We start from the raw sequence: 20,149 nt of genomic DNA, 5'->3' as shown, positions 1-20,149 counted from the left end.
GAATCGTTGAGAATCGGCGTCACCGCCGTAATTTTGAATTCGATGAAGATATCGAATCTCAAGGGATTATTTTAAAATATCAATAGCATCACACGTCTACTACATAAATTATAAAACTGTCTCGTGGTGTTATATATACACTATATTTCATTTTTTTAATATACATATATATATTTAATTTTTTTTAATATACATATATTTGCTACTTAGTATATATTTTTTTTAAATATACATGTATTTAACAGCCACATGTTAACACATGGTGGCGTCATCAAATTACACGTCGCTATTTGAAACACCGAATTCTGCATTTTCTCTTTGACAATACACACTACAATATTGTTACACTTTACATAGCGTTGCTATAACTAAAGCTTTTGGAGGTTGAGATATAACACGTTATTTAACGGTGATAACATAGCTCCTTTTGGTTCAACTTGAGCTGGTATTAAAGTTCTGCTGCTCGGTGATATCTTGACTTTGCTTACGATTTTGAAAAGAATCAGTTTGGTCTGCAAGAGCCCGAAACGATTACCTGCAAAATATCCACGATTTTATTACGGTCTTCTTTTTTTTTTTTTTTTTGACACTTTTATTTAATTACTTACCTATACACGCGTGCGGACCTTCCCCAAATGGGAAATAGACACAGGGCGGTATGTTGCGTTTGTTCTCCTCGTTGAATCTTTCCGGATCGAATTTGTGCGGTTCGGGAAAGTATTGCGGATCGAGATGCATGCCGAGCATCGATATGTAAACCGGCGTGCCCTTCTCGAGCACGAGATCCGAATTTGGCACCTTGTAAGTGTCGTTCGGCATGCGATTCAGATACCCCAATGTCGGATACAATCGCAAAGTCTCGGACACTATCATGTCTAGATACGGCAGCGACATGACCTGATAAACAAAATGTGATGTTTGGTTCTTTTCTACAGATAACATCTCGCGCTACAACAATTTCAAGATTAAAATAAATGGTATCTCTAAGGAGAAAAAAACAACGTTGAAAACAATATCGACATTCGCTCGTGCGATATTTTCATATCGAAATTATTGGCGCAACGTAGAACGAAATTCTCAATACCATGTCGTACGTAATTTTGCCATCGTTTTTGTCGAGCGCCTCGAGAACCTCTTTTCTCAATCTGTCCTGTATTTCGGGATGCACCGCGAGTTCGTGCAATGCGAAAGTCGCTGTAGTTGAAGCAGGTTCGAAACCGGCCACGAAGAAACTCGCTGCTTGCGCTAACAGATCGTCTCCGTCAAATTCTACAAAATTCGATTTTTAAAGTGTACTTTTAACCGGTTATCAAACACACACACGGTGTTTTCGCATATTCAAAATTTCTTAGTTCAAACAAAAATCGGTACTTACCGAATCCGTTAATATTTTGATCGGAGTTATTCTGCTTGAGCTCGATGAGAATGTCGATAAGATCGTTTCGCTTCTCGCCGGATTTCATGCGTTCGGTGAGCGTTTCCCAGAACACCTTACGCAGAAAAGCGGTAGGTTTCTCTCCCATCATCTTTACGCGAGCCATACGAACGACGCTCGGTAAGAAAAATATTGAGAGCATCTCGAAACCGCGAACGATGTTGTAGTAAAATATCATCTTGCCGTATTTGCGGAAGTCGGCATTCGGATCCTTGAACGAGTTCACGTCGAGGCCGAAAGCGGTGCTGCCTATCACATCCGTGGTGAATTTAGCGGTCAATTCTTTCACTTCGACCTCCTTGCCGTTACCTGCCAACATAAAATCGTCGCCGGATATCACAAATGTATCTCTTTTTATAAGGAATTAAAATTAAAATGTGAGCAATAAAGTCTTCGTGTAACAATGGAAAATTAATAAAAAAAAGAAACTTACCTTCCAGACCTAACGCGTCAAGATACGCTCCCAAATGGTCCGTGCATTGTGTCATTAGATAAAACATTTTCTTCATTTTGCCGGACGTGAAGAACGGCGTTAACTTGACTCTCAGAGTTTTCCAAGACTCGTCTCTCATAAAAAAAAGATTGGCGTATCCCAGACGATCGCTCGGATCCGCCGTGTTGTACCGGTTATTGAACTGATTGAAATCCTTGACTAAGATGTTCTTGACGAGTTCACGATCGCGGACCAGCAGAAACGGTTTGTCGAATATATAGAAGCCCATGTAACGCAATCCTTTCGCCTGATCGTACAGCTGCTTCAGATAATCCGCCGGAGACTTTTTCAGAAACAGACATTCCGTAAAATTGCCAAAAAAAGGTGTGGGTGGAATTTCCAAGACTCCTCGTTTCTTCCAGTATTTGAACTTGCGGGTCATGTAGAGATAGGCGGCTATCATGATGGTAGTAAAAATTATCAGACCGTCGAGACCCCAGTAAGTCGTTATAATCGCCATTGTGATAAACGGTTTTGTAAATAAATGTATATTGCCCGCACGTGTCTGGAGAACAAAGAATATTAATCATATAAGATACGCGATAACATCTCGCGTTATATCTTTCAGAACTGCATTGTGAAAAAGTGCATTATGGATCACGTAAAATTCGCCGACATGCATTTTGTCGATCTTCACGAACGTTTCAATATCTTTTCTCGATATTATTGTTTTGATCGCCGTCGACCATTACATTATATTTTTTGTCTTAATTAATAAATGTATCGCTTTCGCGCACACGTGATATGGTATAGTTTTTCGAACATTTACTCCGATAACAAAGTTCGTTGCGAGTTCATGTTTACAGGAAGTAGTTCCACTGATACCGTAAGCAGAAATAGCACTTTCAAGTCGTAATAAAGCAAGACTTTTCGATAAATTGTGAATATAAAAAATCGCAAAATAAAGATGCTCTATGTACTGTACGGCATGTAAAAAACAAAAATAAAAAGAGCATGTGAAAAAAATGTTGTAAATATAAAGATACAAGCAGCTACCGATATAAAGGTAACGCGTTATTCGCAGCAAACCATCTTCTGTGTTTGGAAAAGTATGTTAAAAATTGGCACAGTAAAATATTATCATAAAATATATTCAATAATATAATTGTTTGATTTATACTCCGTGAAATTGTTAAAAAAATATATATGCAGAAAGGGCCGATACGGAGTGAAATACTAGGTGTTGATGTATGAACAATAATCTTTATTTAAACATGCCAAACGTTTCGACTCTTGGTTTGAGTCATCTTTAGTGGCATACAAAAATCTACATAAATAAATTAATATAAAAATTACAAAAATCAAAGAAACAGTACAGAAAAGATACCAAGCAATAATTACAACTCACCATTAAGANAAATATAGGCAGTACATCACCCTGCAATAAGGAAGAGATATCAAATAGTTGATATTCATCACAAAGTTTCAAAAAACCAAAAATGTTCTCTTTCCATGTCTCAAGTTAGATAGTACACAAGAAACATAAACTACACAACTGATGTACAGCCTTTACAAAGTTCGGATATATAAGTACTTGTTCCNCACCACAATAACAATAATAAAGTCTTTAAAGGTGAACCATCACTTCGATTTGTATATTTCCAGAAACGAGAAATAAGGTTTTAAGGTTTCTTTTCTGTACTGTTTCTTTGATTTTTGTAATTTTTATATTAATTTATTTATGTAGATTTTTGTATGCCACTGAAGATGACTCAAACCAAGAGTCGAAACGTTTGGCATGTTTAAATAAAGATTATTGTTCATACATCAACACCTAGTATTTCACTCCGTATCGGCCCTTTCTGCATATATATTTTTTTATAAAATATATTCCAACGTTTTCTAATGTTTTTGTATCAATAAACAATGTAAGTTTGTTAACAGATAGTCGAGAACGTTGTAAGACTCTTATAGTCTGTGAGATTATCAAAATTCTTACTACGTTCTAAAGAAACGTTGATAAAGAAATAAAAAATAGTCGCGATTAAAATTCGATGTCGCAAAATCAACGTCAAGAAAAAACGTTGTCGATAAAATTGTCACAAAATGTCAGCAAAAACGTACTGTCAATCATTAAAAACAATGCGTGTCGGTGAATTTTTTTATGCACCAATATCAACATTATTTGACAGCATAAATTTTTACGAAAAATTATCATCAAAATCGGCTCTTGCAGTTCAAAGTTATGCAGTTTTGTGACGGAAAACGCTATACTATGTACATAACATACATACAATTTACATAAAATAGAATGGATTGTTTATTCATCGCATAAATATCTCTTAGAAAAGGCCTTATTTTAATGTAAACTATAAGCGCATGCGCTGAAAAGCTTAAATTTTTAAAATGCAATATAAAAGAAAACACCGTTCAAATTAATTCACTCAGTTTAGAGTTTTTAAAAAATTGTTTTAATTTATTTTTTTTGAGCGATTATATTAGCATGTAAAATATTTAGTTTTGCGTTTGTGAGACGAACAAATTAATTACAAGATAACTAAAATATAAGATAAAAAAAATGTTTCCACTTTTGAAAAGTGTATTTGTTGAATTTACACACACACACACACACACACACAATCAAAATAACTTTCTTTAATGAAACTGATGCTGGAACAAAAATTTAAACAATTAATTATTTCTTTAACTTCGTTTTATTTCGAAGTATATATACGCAAATGTCACATATTTAAATATGCACTCAGCGATGTACACAGATATTCGCACAATTATTATTGTGGAAATGCAAAAAGAAAAATAGACACAAATAATACAACACAATTTGTTTTTAGCAAAGCTGATTCTCTCTCTCTCTCACCTTATTAAAATTAAGGGAACAAAATATTCAGATATCGAGTTTACTACGATCTGATACGTTATACGGAGAATGTGACAACCGACTAAACTTGTACGTTGTGCACGCGACTGTATTTATATGTTACGATACTCAAGCTTATTGTAAAGAATCTGAGAGTGTAACTTTATACACACCGACACACATGTGAAGAAAGCTCCCCTCTTCGGTCATGGAAATAATTCTCCCTCCAACATCAACAAAGTGATAATAATACTTGACAACAAACCGAGGACAAGTAGGAAATAAATTTTTTATTATATACATTTAATTGCGCGTGTATCTTCTCGCTTAAAAAATGTTGTTAAAATTAGATAGCAAAACATCTATCTAATCTAAATTGTAATTTGAGGCGTCAGATTCGTTGTTTGATAAATCCTTTTATCTTCTCTTATCTAATTGTTTATTTGACGTGCAATATATTTCTTTATGTTCAGTCAATTGTTTGTAACATTCCATAAACTCGATAGCGAGAAATACATGATATCAAATTGATTGGATAATAATTGTTGTTGTTATAATTCTAAATGATTGACAAATCTTTTATCTTTTCTTATGTTATTTATACCACGTCATTATGTTTAATTACTATTTATAATTTTTTAATCAAAATTTATATTAGCCTGTTGTGCTTTTGGTTCGCATATATGAAATTTGTTGTGTCCGATATGTTAACGGTCTTATCTTACATTTTCTTATTCAATATGTTATTGTTCACGTAATATATTTTTACAATGTTAAGTAGAGATGACACATTGATTGAACGTTAAACTTATAATTAATGTACATTATTAGACGAAATGTAACATATATTTCAATTTGACAAAATAATAAACTTTTTAAAAAATAATAAAATTTTTTTTATTACTTTTTTATACACAAGTATATATAAATTTATACGTGTATATAAATTTAATAAATATACAAACTTATTACATATTACACAATTTTGATATATATGTATTACATAGTATTGGTTTACAATGAACTTTTATTTGCCACACGAAGATACGACAGAGTTTTAAGAAATGTACGTTAAGATTTATATTAAAATTTTATTAAATATATTTTGTTAAATATATTTTATAGGTATTTATAAAAGTTTTGTCTTTTACAATAAATAATCTTGGTAAATAATCCGTAGATACAAAGAAGGTTTATATCTTTCCTACGCACTATCTTTCCACTTTAGTCGACACTAGTCGCTCTTTGACTGAAGTTTCAATGACGCAGCATCTCTCTATATGTACTTGATACGCTTCAATACTTCTTTTTGCAGTCTCTAACTGCGCTGAGAGGGAAAGTAATCGTTCTCAATACCTTACAGTTCTTTCGCCAACGTGTATCAACGTAAATCTACTGTACACCAATTTTAAAAGTGTTAAAAATCGTAAAACAAACTAGTTTTATTGACCTTTACACTTTGATTTTTGAAAGCTGAAAACGAATGCATGCTATACGTTCTCTTATGTGTCTTGCAGTATAATCTTGATCTATTTAAAAAACAAAATGTATTTAAATTTGATCACGAACTCACAAGAAACCAACATCAACATCGATTTGAAAAAAAGAAACAAACATTGTGCGTGTAAAAAAGACTAATTATGCAGTTCGCAATTAAGATTCTATTGTATATTTATATGGCATTGACATGTTATATATTTCACTTTCATGACGTAGTAAAAAATTATACGCATACACAAAAAATTATACGCATACACAACTCTTAATCATATATAGTCTGTTCTTAGCAATAAATAACTTCTATTATTGGTATTCATTTTTAGAATGATGCGCAGTATTTATTACATATATCTATTACACTTTTATCAAATGTAACACATATTGACATAATTATTTATAGACATTATCAATATATTATGCTTATGCAACGTTGATTATGTGCATACAGATAGCAAAACTTAATTATTTAAATCGAAAATGACCGCAAAATGGATTTATCTGTGATTTTTTGATATTAAATATCAAGGAATGTACATAAATAATATATTTTACTTATTTAAACCAACGTTAGATTCTACATTTAGCATCACTGTCGCTCTAGATGTTTTATTGCCTGAGTAAATAAATAAAATATATAAATATTGTACCTATACAATTAATTTGTTACATATACAAACTACATATACATATTTTTCTTGTTTCTCTCTCTCTCTCTCTCTAATTTTCTAACATAGAAATGTAACTCTAAGTTTTTAATTAATTAAATTAATTTCTTATGTACATCAAACATATCGTGTAGAAGTAATTAAGATTATTTGCAACATCTTTTTAAGACGTTATATAGTTTATTGCATACTTTTTTCTCTTTCTTACAACATAAATTTTATTTCACGTTCGACGATGTAGTTCTTCTTGTATCTTTTCCTTCGTATCTTGTATCTTTTCCTTGATTTTACGATAAGTTTCAATTTGCAACAGCTTCAAAACATATCAACTTAAATATTGACGTGACAAGTTAAATTGCCATTCGTGAGATCTCGCATTTTCCAGATATGCAAGTAAGTCCAGCACATGCGAATCGTTATGTAAGGGGTGTTCAAAAATCGTCATATCTTTCGATTAAATATCCGATTTTCGTGTTGAAGAGAGAACGACACGTGACGCAAAACGATTTTAGAGATAAAATTTATGGCTCAATTACAGGGAAAAAAGGGATATGGAAAAAACAAAGTTGACAAAGACATTACAGGAAAATTATGCAAACACAAACAAGTTAACTCTCTTTACAGATATACGGACACTACAAAAGATTCAGTTTTGCTCTGATAACAATAAGCGAAAAAGGACGCAAAAAAGTTTGTTCTTATTTAAAAACCGAAGCAAAAAGGCGATGAGTTTTAAACTTGAAAACTTTCGAGACACCGCGTACATGTGCACGTAGCCGCGGGAGGACAAACTCGAATACACATATTAGAGATGTACCGCGCGGTAGCGGGCATCTGGTAATGTCTGTTACGAGGCAAAGTATAAGCTTCTCGCATGGCACGTAACGTGCCGTGCCGTGTAAGGTACGTATACGGGGAAAAAGTTAGGCACTCATCTCGTTGATTTCAGGGCAGAAGGGTGGATTAACAACATGGGAAGTGGTGCCCGACTACTGCAGTAAACGATACGTCGATACGTCGATGATTGACGGAAAGTGCCACTGTCAGCGTACAACAGTGCTATTTTACGCGGCAGTATATATTTTACGAATTGATTGATAATAAATTAACGAGCTGATTGATAACAAATTGCAGCGTTGCGTACGCGAACACAACATTACAGCACATCCCTTTAAGTGGTTGAGAGTCGATATTTTAGTCTTTACGTTAATAAACCTACGAATGTTTTTTTTTTCCACTACGATCGTAACTTGTCTTTCTCGTTTTACAAATAGCAAACTCCTGTGTTAATAAAAAAAAAAAAAAAAAAAAAAAAAAAAGAAAGTTAACTTCGATGTTATTGAAAATTTGACATAACTCGTAAAATATTTTTCATTCTGTTTAATATAGTATTTTTCTGTAATTTCTTTTTTAATTTTTATATAATTTATATTTCCATGTGTTTGTTGTAAAGTTTCACCTTTTAATTTTCTTACAAAATTGAGAATACAAAAAAGTCAGAAAAATCGCTTCGAGACAAATACATAAAATATTCATGATAGTGAGAAATCTCAATATCGTGTGATTTCTTACTACAACAAGAAAGTCACGTAATGAATACACGAGATTTCTACGCACAGACCTGTAATTCCAAGTGAATATCAATTTTCTAGCGTATTATTATTTCTTCTTCTTTTCAAAACATTTTTTTTTTTTTTATTATTCGCCACTTCACGCGAATGACACTCAAGATAGTCTGGCGCCGCGTAGCAAATACTTTTGTGATTCTCGTCAAACGTTTTGCATCTGCTCGTGTGAAAAAAAAAAATGCAAATTAGCATATTTATTAAAAGAGAACCGAACGAAACTGCTGTAACGTTAGAAAGCCAAGTCAATGTTACGTCCAACATTGGATGTAACATTGACTTGGCTTTTAACGTCTACGTCAATGTTACTTGAAACATCAATCAATTTTATTATGTTTTGGACACTTATATAATCCAATCAGATATTATTGAAACAAAAATCATTGCATTGATCGCAATCTTCTTAGTGATATAATGTTTTATTGAGAAGCATTATCTCATCATTGATCGCAATAACAATATGTATGATTAATCGAAAAGATTTTTTTTTATTAAAATAAAAAGTTTGCACAGATTTGTAACAGATTGATTTCTTATTTCTTATCAAAGATATCGTGTGATTCGAAATGTTTGCTCGTCCTTTCAATACGTAGATAGACTTTCATCGCATAAGTTTTCTTTTTTTTCACAAAATAAATTTCAGTTTACGTTCGATTTTCGATAGTTCTCCGTATCTTTTTCTCTTCTTACGTTAAGTTTTGATTTGCTTCGCAGAGCGTATCAATATTGGCGTAATGAAAATGTGTGTCGATATATATTTTTTTTCCACACAGATTACGCAGCAATATACTCTTTTTACGACGATTGCGTACAAGCCGCCGTCAGTCGGAACGGACGGTGTAATTACAACTCGCCGCCGTGAAGCCACACATTATACAAGCGAAAAACCGCGTCACGCGTGAGGTCGCGAAAGGTCTCTTTCTCTTTCTGTTAGCTACTGTTTCCGCGCACGCGATCCCGCGGCACGCAGCCTCCTAATTTCCCGCGCGAAGGGATTCTCTTCGTTTCGCGTTTCGCGCGATCGCGGTTTCCTTCTCAAGCAAGCGAACTTTTCCTCGAACGTGCTTCCGGGCGTATCGCGACCGACAAAGTAGCGTGTAAATATACGCTCCGTTTGACCTCTCGACCTCATCGACGGGGCAAATCTCGCGAAACGTCCAAAAGGAAGAAAAATACAACGAGGGGAGAAGAGATTCTCTCTCTTTCTCTCTCTCTCTCTCTTTATCTCACGCAAATGTCTCGTATCTCAAACCTCCTCTTTCTCTTTCTCTCCTCGTTATCTTCGCATATAATAAGATCCAATATGTTGTGCACGCGGGCATCTCGTGTTTCTCGAGAGAACGAAATTGCAGGTCGATGAGCAACTCTGACAGGTGAGAGATTTACGGAAAAGTACTCGCGCGAGGAGTCACGATGATGTGAAGGAGTGACGAAGGAAAAGAGCGCGAAGTGGCGGCTTAAGTAATTCGCTAACGACCATATTCTTATTTCCCGCGAAATAGAATAATAATCGCAAGTCGATACTCGATTCTCGCTCTTTCAGAACTCTAGGAAACCCTGGAAGCGATTGATACTCACGTGTGATGCCGGTAAAATCACGATCTGTTCTCTCGCGCACAGGGGTCGTCTCTCTGCGTATCGCCGCAGAACATTTTTCGATTTCGACGATCACCACGACACGATAAAAGATTGCATGTCGGTACGGGAAAAGTGTCGGTAAACCGTGAGCAGATATATCAACGTCCGCGTCAGGAAAGATAGGGAAAAGCCGATTGGTTGGCGTCCCAATGGTTAGGTGGCACAGGTGAGAAATGGTTTAAGTCGCTGTTAGAACTCTTGAACACAAACGACATCGAAGTATTAAATATATGTTAACAAAAGAAAAATATACAAAGAACTCATTTAAATTTAAGGTTGACGAGTCGGATGTGAATAATTTATTTACTTTATTGTAAAATAAAAAAATTGCAAATTATCTGCCGATCCTGACTCAGAAAAATTAGGATACGATACACAAAATGCATGTAAAAAAAAAACAAAAAAAAAAAACAGTCGCGTTCAGCAGAAAATTATAATGATCGAAGTTGTCTCTCTTGCAGAATATGAAAACGAAAGCGAATATTTCTTCACGCGCGTTAATCGATTTTCGATTCCGTTCGAGCTTTATTCGCATCCGCAATGAGAGATCATCTTTATTTCATTCCCGTACCTCCGAAATCATTTCGCCGATTGTAGGTCCTTTCTCTTTCTCTCTTTCCCTTCGGTCTTCTCTTCTTCAACCATCATTCGGCGGAGCCTTAGGCATGGATTATACGGTATATCGCATCGGTTTCGTCTCTCATGAATTAGGCATCGGACAAGTTAATGAAAGTTTTCCCAGGCACAATTTCGTATAATAATAGAGCAGATCGCCGCGCCTCTCGGGATAGAAAACGAATGCGTTTGCCAAAATTTCTTTGAAATTATGCGAATAGCTTGCAGAAATGCGGCCTCGCACTGTTTCTTCGATGTGTGTGAGCCATCAAGTTTTTAAATATTGTATAAATCTTTTCCTATGTTGTGTATGTAATTTTAATCATTGATGTTGTTTTATAAACAAATCGGAATTGTTTCAAATATTTAACAAATGTGTTGCAAGATTTTTCTATTTTTAACATCGATTTTCTCGAAAACTAAATATCACATAAAAAAATTTTATCCTGTAAAATAGAAAACTTATTTATTTTTTATCTATCTTTTTTTTTAAAGAGATGCTTTTTCTTGTGATTGCATCGATGATTACTAGGCAACCTTGTGCATATTACATATTAATGTGATGGAATATTTTAAAATTAATAAACTACAAGATAAATACGTCCGACTAAGAGCTAAGCACTGCGCGTGTGTGCAAAATATATTTAAAATATATATCAACTAAATACACTTTACAATACAATTCGAATTAGATTCAATTAAATTTGATTAAAAATAATTGAAAAGCATCCGAAGTAGACTTTCCAATTAAATGATTAATCTGAATTGTAAAGTGCGTTTTAATTTACACTTTTAGAAAACTATTTTTCACACCACACGCTCAGCGCTTCTCATTAGCCGGACTATAATTCTCTTACAATATTAAAAGAGAAAAAAGACACGTGCAATTTAAGTGAGTTAATTTTTTGAGATTATTTTATTGAATATTGATTTTCCTTCATCTCACAGTGTCAAAGGTGCGATGCCGAAGAAGAGGAGCTTCGCGCGATAGATCCTCCGACCGATGCCGAGGTATCACAAGTACCCTTAATGTCGCGTCCTGACTGACGCATTTATGCTCGACGTCGCGTCGATGGATCAGTGCGCCGGCATGCATGATGCACGATGTTTAATGCATGCCGTTTCGCCATTGCGCTACGTCGGGGGCGTAGAAAATTGAATCGGGATTCGGATCGATACGAGACGGTGAGGCTCTCTCTCTCTCTCTCTCTCTCTCTCTCACTCTCTCTATCTTAGCGAATGTTCGCTTATATGTGTTCGCTACTTGGACTCGAACAGTATATCGCTTGCTTCGAATAGAAACGACCGATTCGCTTAATCGGCCGCGATCGAACGTGTGAGTCTCTTCGTGAGGCTTTGCTTTGCACCGAAATACATCGAGAGAGAAAGAAAAAGAGAAAGAAGCTTCTTATCGCGTTTAATGGCGCATTTATCACCATCTGATTCTGTTCTTTCTTCTGTTTCGCGTTAGATATACAAACGGTGAGAGAAGGAAAGTCATCTCTCGAGCGATAAGAGAAATTTTGTTCGAGGCGCTTGAGGCTCGAGTATAAAAGTTTGTTCATCGGATTTGTTTACACGAAAATAAATGTATTACAACATGTAATAATGAAGGATTTGTCGGAGCGTAATGAATTTATAATTAAAATATTTTTTTAGATGTCGGAAATAGACTTTAATAGACATAAGACAAAGTCACGTGGAATTGAACGAGAAGATGTTTACCATCGACTCTCCTCGCGTCAAACTCGTAAATATGTGTCCAAGTCTGCGACGAGCGATCTCACGCGCGTTTTTATGCGCCCGCTTTGCGCACATAAATAATTGACAGAGCGCATAAATAAATATTCCGACCGGTCGCGGCCCGTTTCCCCGGGACTATACCCGTCCCGGACAACAACTGCTGCTACCCCCGGAGAATTTATAACAGAAAATACACGCAATAAAATCGCTCGTATCACGGCATCGCGACACCAATACGCACGCAATAAAATGTCGGCCTGAACAACGCGTTCGCAGGACATCAGAGAGAGAGAGGAGAGAACCGCCCCTTCGTGCGCGCGAGCGCACGGAACGTCCTTTAACCCGTCGGCGCGATTTAAATATTATCTTGTAAGGGGGATGGATTTAATGCATTTATAATTGTACACGGGAGTGTAAGGGCGGGCCCCGGGTCATCGGTCGGACATCACTGACCCTTCCAACTGACCTCGGGGTCATCGTCCACCTTCGGACTTGTAATCTTTTTTTTTTGTTTTTTCTTTTTTTTTTTTTTTCAGGAGCTCGGACACTTCACTCGGAAACTACCGAGTCGATCGACTCGAAATTTAGGGCACGGGCCCTACCGGTTTTACCGCGCGCGGCCCTTTTGGCCTATATTTCTGCGCCGGTCACGAAGGGTTCCGCTTCCTTGATCGCCCGCGGGGTGAGACTTCACGTCCCGGACGGACGCGTGAATTTCTAAAGTGCATGTAATTACTTTGTGTGTGTGTGTGTGTTTTTTTTTAAATAAAAGCAATTTTGATGTTTTAAATTAATAATTCTAAATGACAAAACACAATTAATAATTCTAAATGACAAAACACATGCGACACTTTCGCGCCTAAATATTTTGTTCTAAAAAAATAATAAAAGATCCAACAAAAAAAGTAAAATGACTGTTTTCTAAAAAAAATTAATTTTTGATTATTTCTTGTACTTTTATAGCAGCAACAATCCGACGATTGTTTTTGTAAGAACGCAATAAAAGAAAATTAAATTTTCTATATCAAGAACATAGACAAATAGATATAAATAAATTACATGTAAATCTGGTTGACAAAGGGATCACATGATGCACAACCGTCGACGGTTGGTCGATCGCCCATCGCTCGGTGAGAAACGAAAAACGACGCGGCGACCGTCTCTACCCGCGCACACACGTTGGAAGCAGTCCAAGCGTTTTAATTTCGGAAGACGTTGCAATATAACGGTTCCCAGTGAAATGGAATCGCAACCCCCGGTTGCGCCCTGGACACATCCTTGTGTTCCGTCGACTCTTCGTTCAAAGCGGACCCTTTCTAATTGTTCGGGAGGGCAACGTTGCGCAAATCGCACACACGCGCTCGAATCGCATGCATTACGCATGAACGTCTGACCGCGCTGATAAGAAAACGCCTGGCACTCACTCGCACGGTAGAAAAATTCGAATAAAAACGCGAAAAAGATTGTGCTACAGAAAAAAATCTCTCATTTTGATGACCAAACGATGTAGTTGCATTGCGATAACAGCAACCACACTATGGATTTTTAAATTAGCTAATGTGCAACGTGTGTGTTTTTTTTTTTTTATCACTGCGGACTTGATACGCAGTCTGGGGTTGTATCGCCAATTTGTTTTCTCGCTTATCTCAAAAATAAGCAACACGAGCCTTTCTGCTTGATAACCCTATCAAATTCGTTAACATTTGTACTCGTTTAACTTGTCATGTAATACAATTTATCAACTTGTTTTGTTCAATCTATCAGCCATTTTTATTCCGCGCGTTTATCGTCTCCATTTTTATTTTCTTGTTTCGAACTAACAACTTATCACACTTTGGGGCGGAGATAAAACGCTTTACGTCAGTGAGGGAAGAAAACAGCACTGACGCCAATTATCGTGCGCGCGCGCACGGTGGACACGTGATATGTAACGCGCATGAATTTCGGGGACACGTCCGTTTCTTCCGGGCGGAGAGCCACCGGCGGGGCTTATATTATTAGTGTCCTCCGCGGTACCCCTGTCCGACGCCATTACGCTCGTCCACCTTGGTCCTCGCGCATTGTTCTTCTAATTTATGCCAAGGTGGGTCCTCTACTAGCCGGCGCTCTAGCCGCCCGTTTCTCCCGCCACCCTCCACCCTTTCCGCCCTTTCTCTTTCTATTTCTACTTCTCTTCGCGCGGCGCGCCTTGAATTATGGCGGCAACGCCACTAAATCCTCCGAGCTAATTGAATTATTGCTCGAATCACGGCGCGGCGTTCACCTTACGAAAAAAAACGGAGGGAAAAAGCAATGAAAAAAAAAAAAAAAAAAAAAACCGAGATTTCTCCTCCTTGCGCTCTTCTCTTCCTCTCTGTGCCCGGTCCTCGCTCGCGGGAATGATCTCTCTCTCTCTCTCTCTCATCTGCCGGCGTGAATTTCCGGGAAATAATTTCGAGTGCGTGAGACTCGATCTCGCGCGCCGGAGGTTAGCTCTCAAATCTGAGGATCAAACTCCTCTTAAATTGGGGTTATCCTTCGAGAGATCCTCCGATCGCTCTCCTCCGAGCATTTCTTCATCATCGCGTATACGGAATTCGTTCATTCGTTGGTTTAACACACTTTGCGTTTTGGAAGAAACCAACGGAGAGTATAAAAAGTTATCGAAGATTAATATCTACATGTTTTCTCGAGAATGTGTGTGTGTGTGTGTGTGTGTGTGTGTGTGTGTGTGAGAGAGCACATGACTTTCCGAGATTTCGCCTCCAATCTCTGAAGAGATTCTTCAGAAGTTGAGTTGCCTCGAGCAAAAGAATATACGCACTTAATAGATTGATAAAATTATGCTCCTTTTGCATATATTTTTTTTCTACGCGGTGTATAATTTTCAGAAATAAGAGACTATGGCCGATATTCGTAGTCGAATCTCACATCTGAGATCGCGTCTCGAGTTCATCTTCAGATGCTATGTGAAGCACTATACATCCGTGCCGATTTTATCGGGACAGTTTCGATTTCTTGACCTTCTCGATTTTTTGCGCAAACTTTTTGGAACAAATATTTTTTTTTCTACACGGTATATAATTTTCAAAACTGGAGACTGATATTTGTAGTCGAGTCTTACGAAATCGAGCTTCAAGTTCATCTTTAGATGCTAGGTACAACATGATCGTGTCGATTTTATCGAATCGATTTTTGATCTTCCCGACTTTTTATACAAACTTTTGTTTGTATAACATCTACATACATTTCTTGTTTCTCTTGTTTGCTTATTAAAAAGTAGACAGTTTCGAAAGCGGCGACAGATAAATCTAGGCGCCTATACGTAGATAAAAAAAACTCGCACATGATGTATCTTAAGATAAAACCTAAAATGATCGTCTTATCTCTGATATAAGATCGAACTCTGAATAATCGTTTGTATGTACAACATTCCTTTCCGCATTTCCTCGGAATCACGAGCGTTTAGAGTTTAAATGTCAGATCGATAAACGATGTATCTTCAGAGCTTCGGCCATTGGAGAAGACGTCCCGGGTGTGTATCGCGCAAACATCCGCGTCGTCGCCGAATCGGCAGATTTACGACCACGTAAAGACATTTATGAGATATTAGCGCGATATAAATGAGTAATGAGACGATGACGCGTCGGTATTAATATGATAATTCGATTTAGCCCGACGCGGCGCGGCGATCCGGTGAATTCACCACGCGTGTGTCGGTTTCCTTTTTTTTCTTTTGTAAAAGACGAGAGACACGAGGGAGAGACACCGCACACACTCTCCCGACTTGTCGGCTCAATCAATTTCGAGAACGTTAATTTCCACGATTTTAAGCTGTCGCTCGCGCGAGTCGGATATTGTTATTACGACACCGCGATCGCGCGCCGATCTTCGGCGATCGCCGATTTCGCGGTACGCCGGTATGCTTCGAAAGCGGAATCTTTAATTCGGCTTTCCGAGAAGCGAGCAATCAGATCCGGCGCGTTCGGTCGCCTTGAGAGATCGACGAAAGGCCCGCCGACGACCACACGTTAATACCACGTTACTATTTATAGGCGCGCGATGGATCATTGATCATTAGTGTATCAGATTCGCCGACGTCGATGTACCAACCGCATCGGCGGTGGTCGAAAAAGTCACGAAAGGTAATAAATGGTTGCAATACGCGACTCAGGCCGAGGAAATCGATGGGACTTCTTTGCGAAATCGTTTTTTGCTTTGTAAATATTAAATGTCTGTCGCTTACGCAAACTCCAGACGAAAGAAACACGCGCTAATAAATGTGCATCGCATCAATATTAAAATATTGAATTCTCTCGGAGAAGAGACTGTTACGATTGAAAATTGTCGTCGAAAAGAATCGAGAGAAACAGATTCTACGAATCTGAGAGAACAAGTCGTAAAAAAAACGAAAATAAAAAAAATAAATAAAACGTATTTTTTTTCGAAAGTCGAGTTTGAAAAAATATGTACGGAACACCCATCTGAATTATTAATATATCGTACAGGAAACTATATGATTATACGCGCATTCTTTTCGGACGGGAACGTTATAATAGATCGATAAAAGAGAGGAAGAGCTTCTACTAGAAAGTAGATACTAATCATACGTATTATCCTATCTATCCCGAAGGAACCGTTTCTGGCCGATTTCACTCGTGTATAAATCTCGCGGGAACGATCATCAGATAATATCCATAAAATAGTCCGGCGCATTATATATCGCGTAACCTTCAGCGGATTCAAACTCCTCTTCTTATTACATTAGTTCCCCGTTTTTCATCGAGTTCATTTCGTTTGTCGAAACTTCCTTGTTGTACAAAAAATGCCGCGAAACATCTATCTCCGTTGACAAAAAAAATATATTTGATTAAAAATATATTTGAGATTGTCTCTCAACTAAATGTGGAATTTGTTCACACACGTACGAAGAACTTTTTTATCCCCGGACTGTCTATCGACTTGAACGCCTGTGATATGTTTAATTGGCACAATAAGCGCTGCTGTTCGCGAGAGTATTTTTTTCTGCTTCGCAATATAAAAAAAAAAAAAAAAGCGGACCTTAAATTCTCGTCTAACCTTTTTTTCTCGGCCAACGGAGTCGCTTTACTTAGACAACCGAAACCGAAAGTAACGACCGCCGTTTTATCGTTACATAATTTTACCTGACGCGGCTCGAGAAAGAAACCCGGCGCGAGAGGAGGAGGCGCGCGTTGTCCGTTACGCAATTTCTTCCTTACGTGCGCGACACGTAAGAAACGACAATGCGGTCTCCGTTCGTCCGTCGACGGGCGCGCGCGCAGTCCGTTACATGGTATCACTATTCTGAGACAGGGGTGGCCTTTATTAACAGGCTGCAGCAACGGATAACGAGGACACGGGGATCCGTCGGACCTGGCGCTGACCCCGGGGCAATATCCTACGTCGCCTCGTCGACGACGACCCTAAATTAATATTCAAATCTGTACGAGCGGTTCTCCGCGCGCGCGTATCCGAGTATCCTCGTCCTCTAACGGACGAACGGACACCATTGTCGTGTGTGCGTCCTCAAGTGTCCTCGTCCAGCTCGTCCTACGATTCGTCTGATTCGATTTCTCTCTCCCCACTTTACCCTTTGCGCTGGCCGCACAGGTCCTTCCGCAGGATTCATTGTAGACAGAGTTCTTCCTTTTTTTTTTTTTTTTTACTGTTTTTTTTTTTTTCGTTCAATGAAACGACGCGGTCTCTCATTGGTCGGCGCACGCTGACGGACGCTGGCGAGCGATCCAATTATTACGTGCGTTTGTGGGGCCGTGCGATTATCTCGTAGCTACGATCGATGTAATTCTAGATCCTATGAGAACATTCCGAGAGAATCTGTCTCGCGTGCGCCACGATTTTGTTGTTGCGCAATGTTTCAAAATTATTCTACGTGTAAAGCGATACGATATAAAATCCGGAAAGTGTAAAATTAAATTTGCAAGATGAGCAATATAGAATAAAAAAAAAAAAAAAAAAGACGAGTAAGTCATCGAAGTGAAGTCTCATCCTATAAAAACTTTTTTTTACAGCAAATAGTTTTAAGGTTTTTACGCAACAACGTGACTCTGTGTTTATTTAGCGCTTTAATTATGTTGCAAATTTTATTACTGCTTATCTTTCATCTTCAGAATTTTTTTGTTTGCCGAAAAAAAAGGGAGAGAGTCGTGTCACACAAAATTCAGTGTATTTGCGTTTCTCATGCTTTTTTTATTCCGTCAAATGACGCTTTTTCTCGAGGTCGCGCGAAGAAGCCGTTGCGAATCTCCTGACTTTCTGACATTTCCACGGTGCGTGTGTCGTTCGAACCCGGCGAGCGCGCGATATATTTCGTGCGCTCGCGAAAGAAACGAGCGTTGTCGCTAAAGAAACAGCGAGAAAAAAAGCAACAAGACGGGGAGAGAGAGAGAGAGAGAAACATAATCAGACCTTCCCCCGAAGGAGATCCGAGGGAAAAATTCGGCGAGTAAATATGTTCCCCCGGTTGTGCGAGGGCTCCGTTTCTGGTCAAATTGCGGACAAATGACCGCGCCTCAATGCACGAAGGTTTTTTTTCGGAGATGAGGGAAAAAAAAAACGAGAGCGCGCGCGGAAAAAGAGATTGTCGCGTTCCCTAAGTCAGGTTATACGCGCGCGCGCGCGCGTATATCTCGCGTGAAAACACGGAAGTGAGCGAAGGAACGCGTGGCGAACGAGAGAAGGAGAAAGATTCAGAAGAAAAAAATAGGAGGGATGAGGAATAGAAAACGCGCGGCGCATTGTCCTTGCGACGAGTGGAATCGTGAAATACGATCGGCTTTTAGTAAAATGAGACCAAAATATAGGGTGTCACTCGGGTTGCACCATTGCCTTCTCTCTCCGTGTGCACCCCCTTCTCTCTCTCTCTCTCTCTCTCTCTCTCTCGCTCTTCAGTTTTTCTTTCTGCTTCTTCCGATAGAACGAGCATTTATTTCTGCTCTTTTCACGCTTTTTCTATTAATTTTTTCCGCGGATTACACGCAAGGAAAAACCTTGAAATGACCATTCGGTTTCGCTTTTTTTTCAAAAACGATCGTTCCGGCGTGGCAAAAACCGATTGTTCTCTGACCTTCGACCAATACAATATCGCGTATGTTTTTATTTAAAATTTACGCATGAAGTTAAAAGACTAACTTTTTCTAAAAGAAATAAAGCGCTCGGTATCGCATGCATTTTTCTCTTTCTATAGTTTTACAAGTTTTCATTAAAACCCTATATGTTTTAATTACGAAAATGTGAAATACATACACTGTCATATCTTATAGTTATTGCAGAAACTTGTCAAAGAACTGAACTTCAAGCAAATAAAAAGAAAATAATAAAAAACACAAAGATAATATTTACCTTCCCGGACGATCTAATTCTAATAATGTAAACAAAATTATTGCTACGGTTTTCTTTTTTAATTAATTTTAACATTTTTTAATTAATCTTTATTGAGATTTCACATTAGGTTTTCATTGAACTGAAGAGAACCTACAAGGTCGATTTGCACGGCCTTTCGTTGAACTAATTGAAACGTGTAACATTTTTATTGCACCAATATGGAAATTCATTAAAAAACCAAACGCACGATCTCTAACGTAAATAAAATACTTTCAA

The 20,149-nt window shown here is 37.7% G+C and overlaps 1 protein-coding gene across 1 annotated transcript; it reads right to left on the bottom strand.

Annotated features, from left to right (window-relative positions):
- Positions 1-286: 286 nt before the first annotated feature.
- On the bottom strand, positions 287-4,886 carry LOC109854391 (cytochrome P450 6k1-like). Its single transcript, XM_020427438.1, has 6 exons — positions 4,747-4,886; positions 1,869-2,433; positions 1,376-1,744; positions 1,085-1,269; positions 609-897; positions 287-535 (listed from the first exon to the last, which is right to left on the bottom strand). The coding sequence occupies exons 2-6, from the start codon at positions 2,386-2,388 to the stop codon at positions 369-371; spliced, it is 1,530 nt and encodes a 509-aa protein (XP_020283027.1). The 5' UTR covers positions 2,389-2,433; positions 4,747-4,886; the 3' UTR covers positions 287-368.
- Between the last annotated feature and the right edge of the window lie 15,263 nt (positions 4,887-20,149).

The sequence above is a fragment of the Pseudomyrmex gracilis genome, unplaced genomic scaffold (assembly GCF_002006095.1).
Source record: "Pseudomyrmex gracilis isolate BER0280 unplaced genomic scaffold, ASM200609v1 scaffold_64, whole genome shotgun sequence".
Lineage (NCBI taxonomy): Eukaryota > Metazoa > Arthropoda > Insecta > Hymenoptera > Formicidae > Pseudomyrmex > Pseudomyrmex gracilis.
Note: the sequence above shows the minus strand (reverse complement) of the source record. Positions and strands in the feature narration are given on the sequence as shown.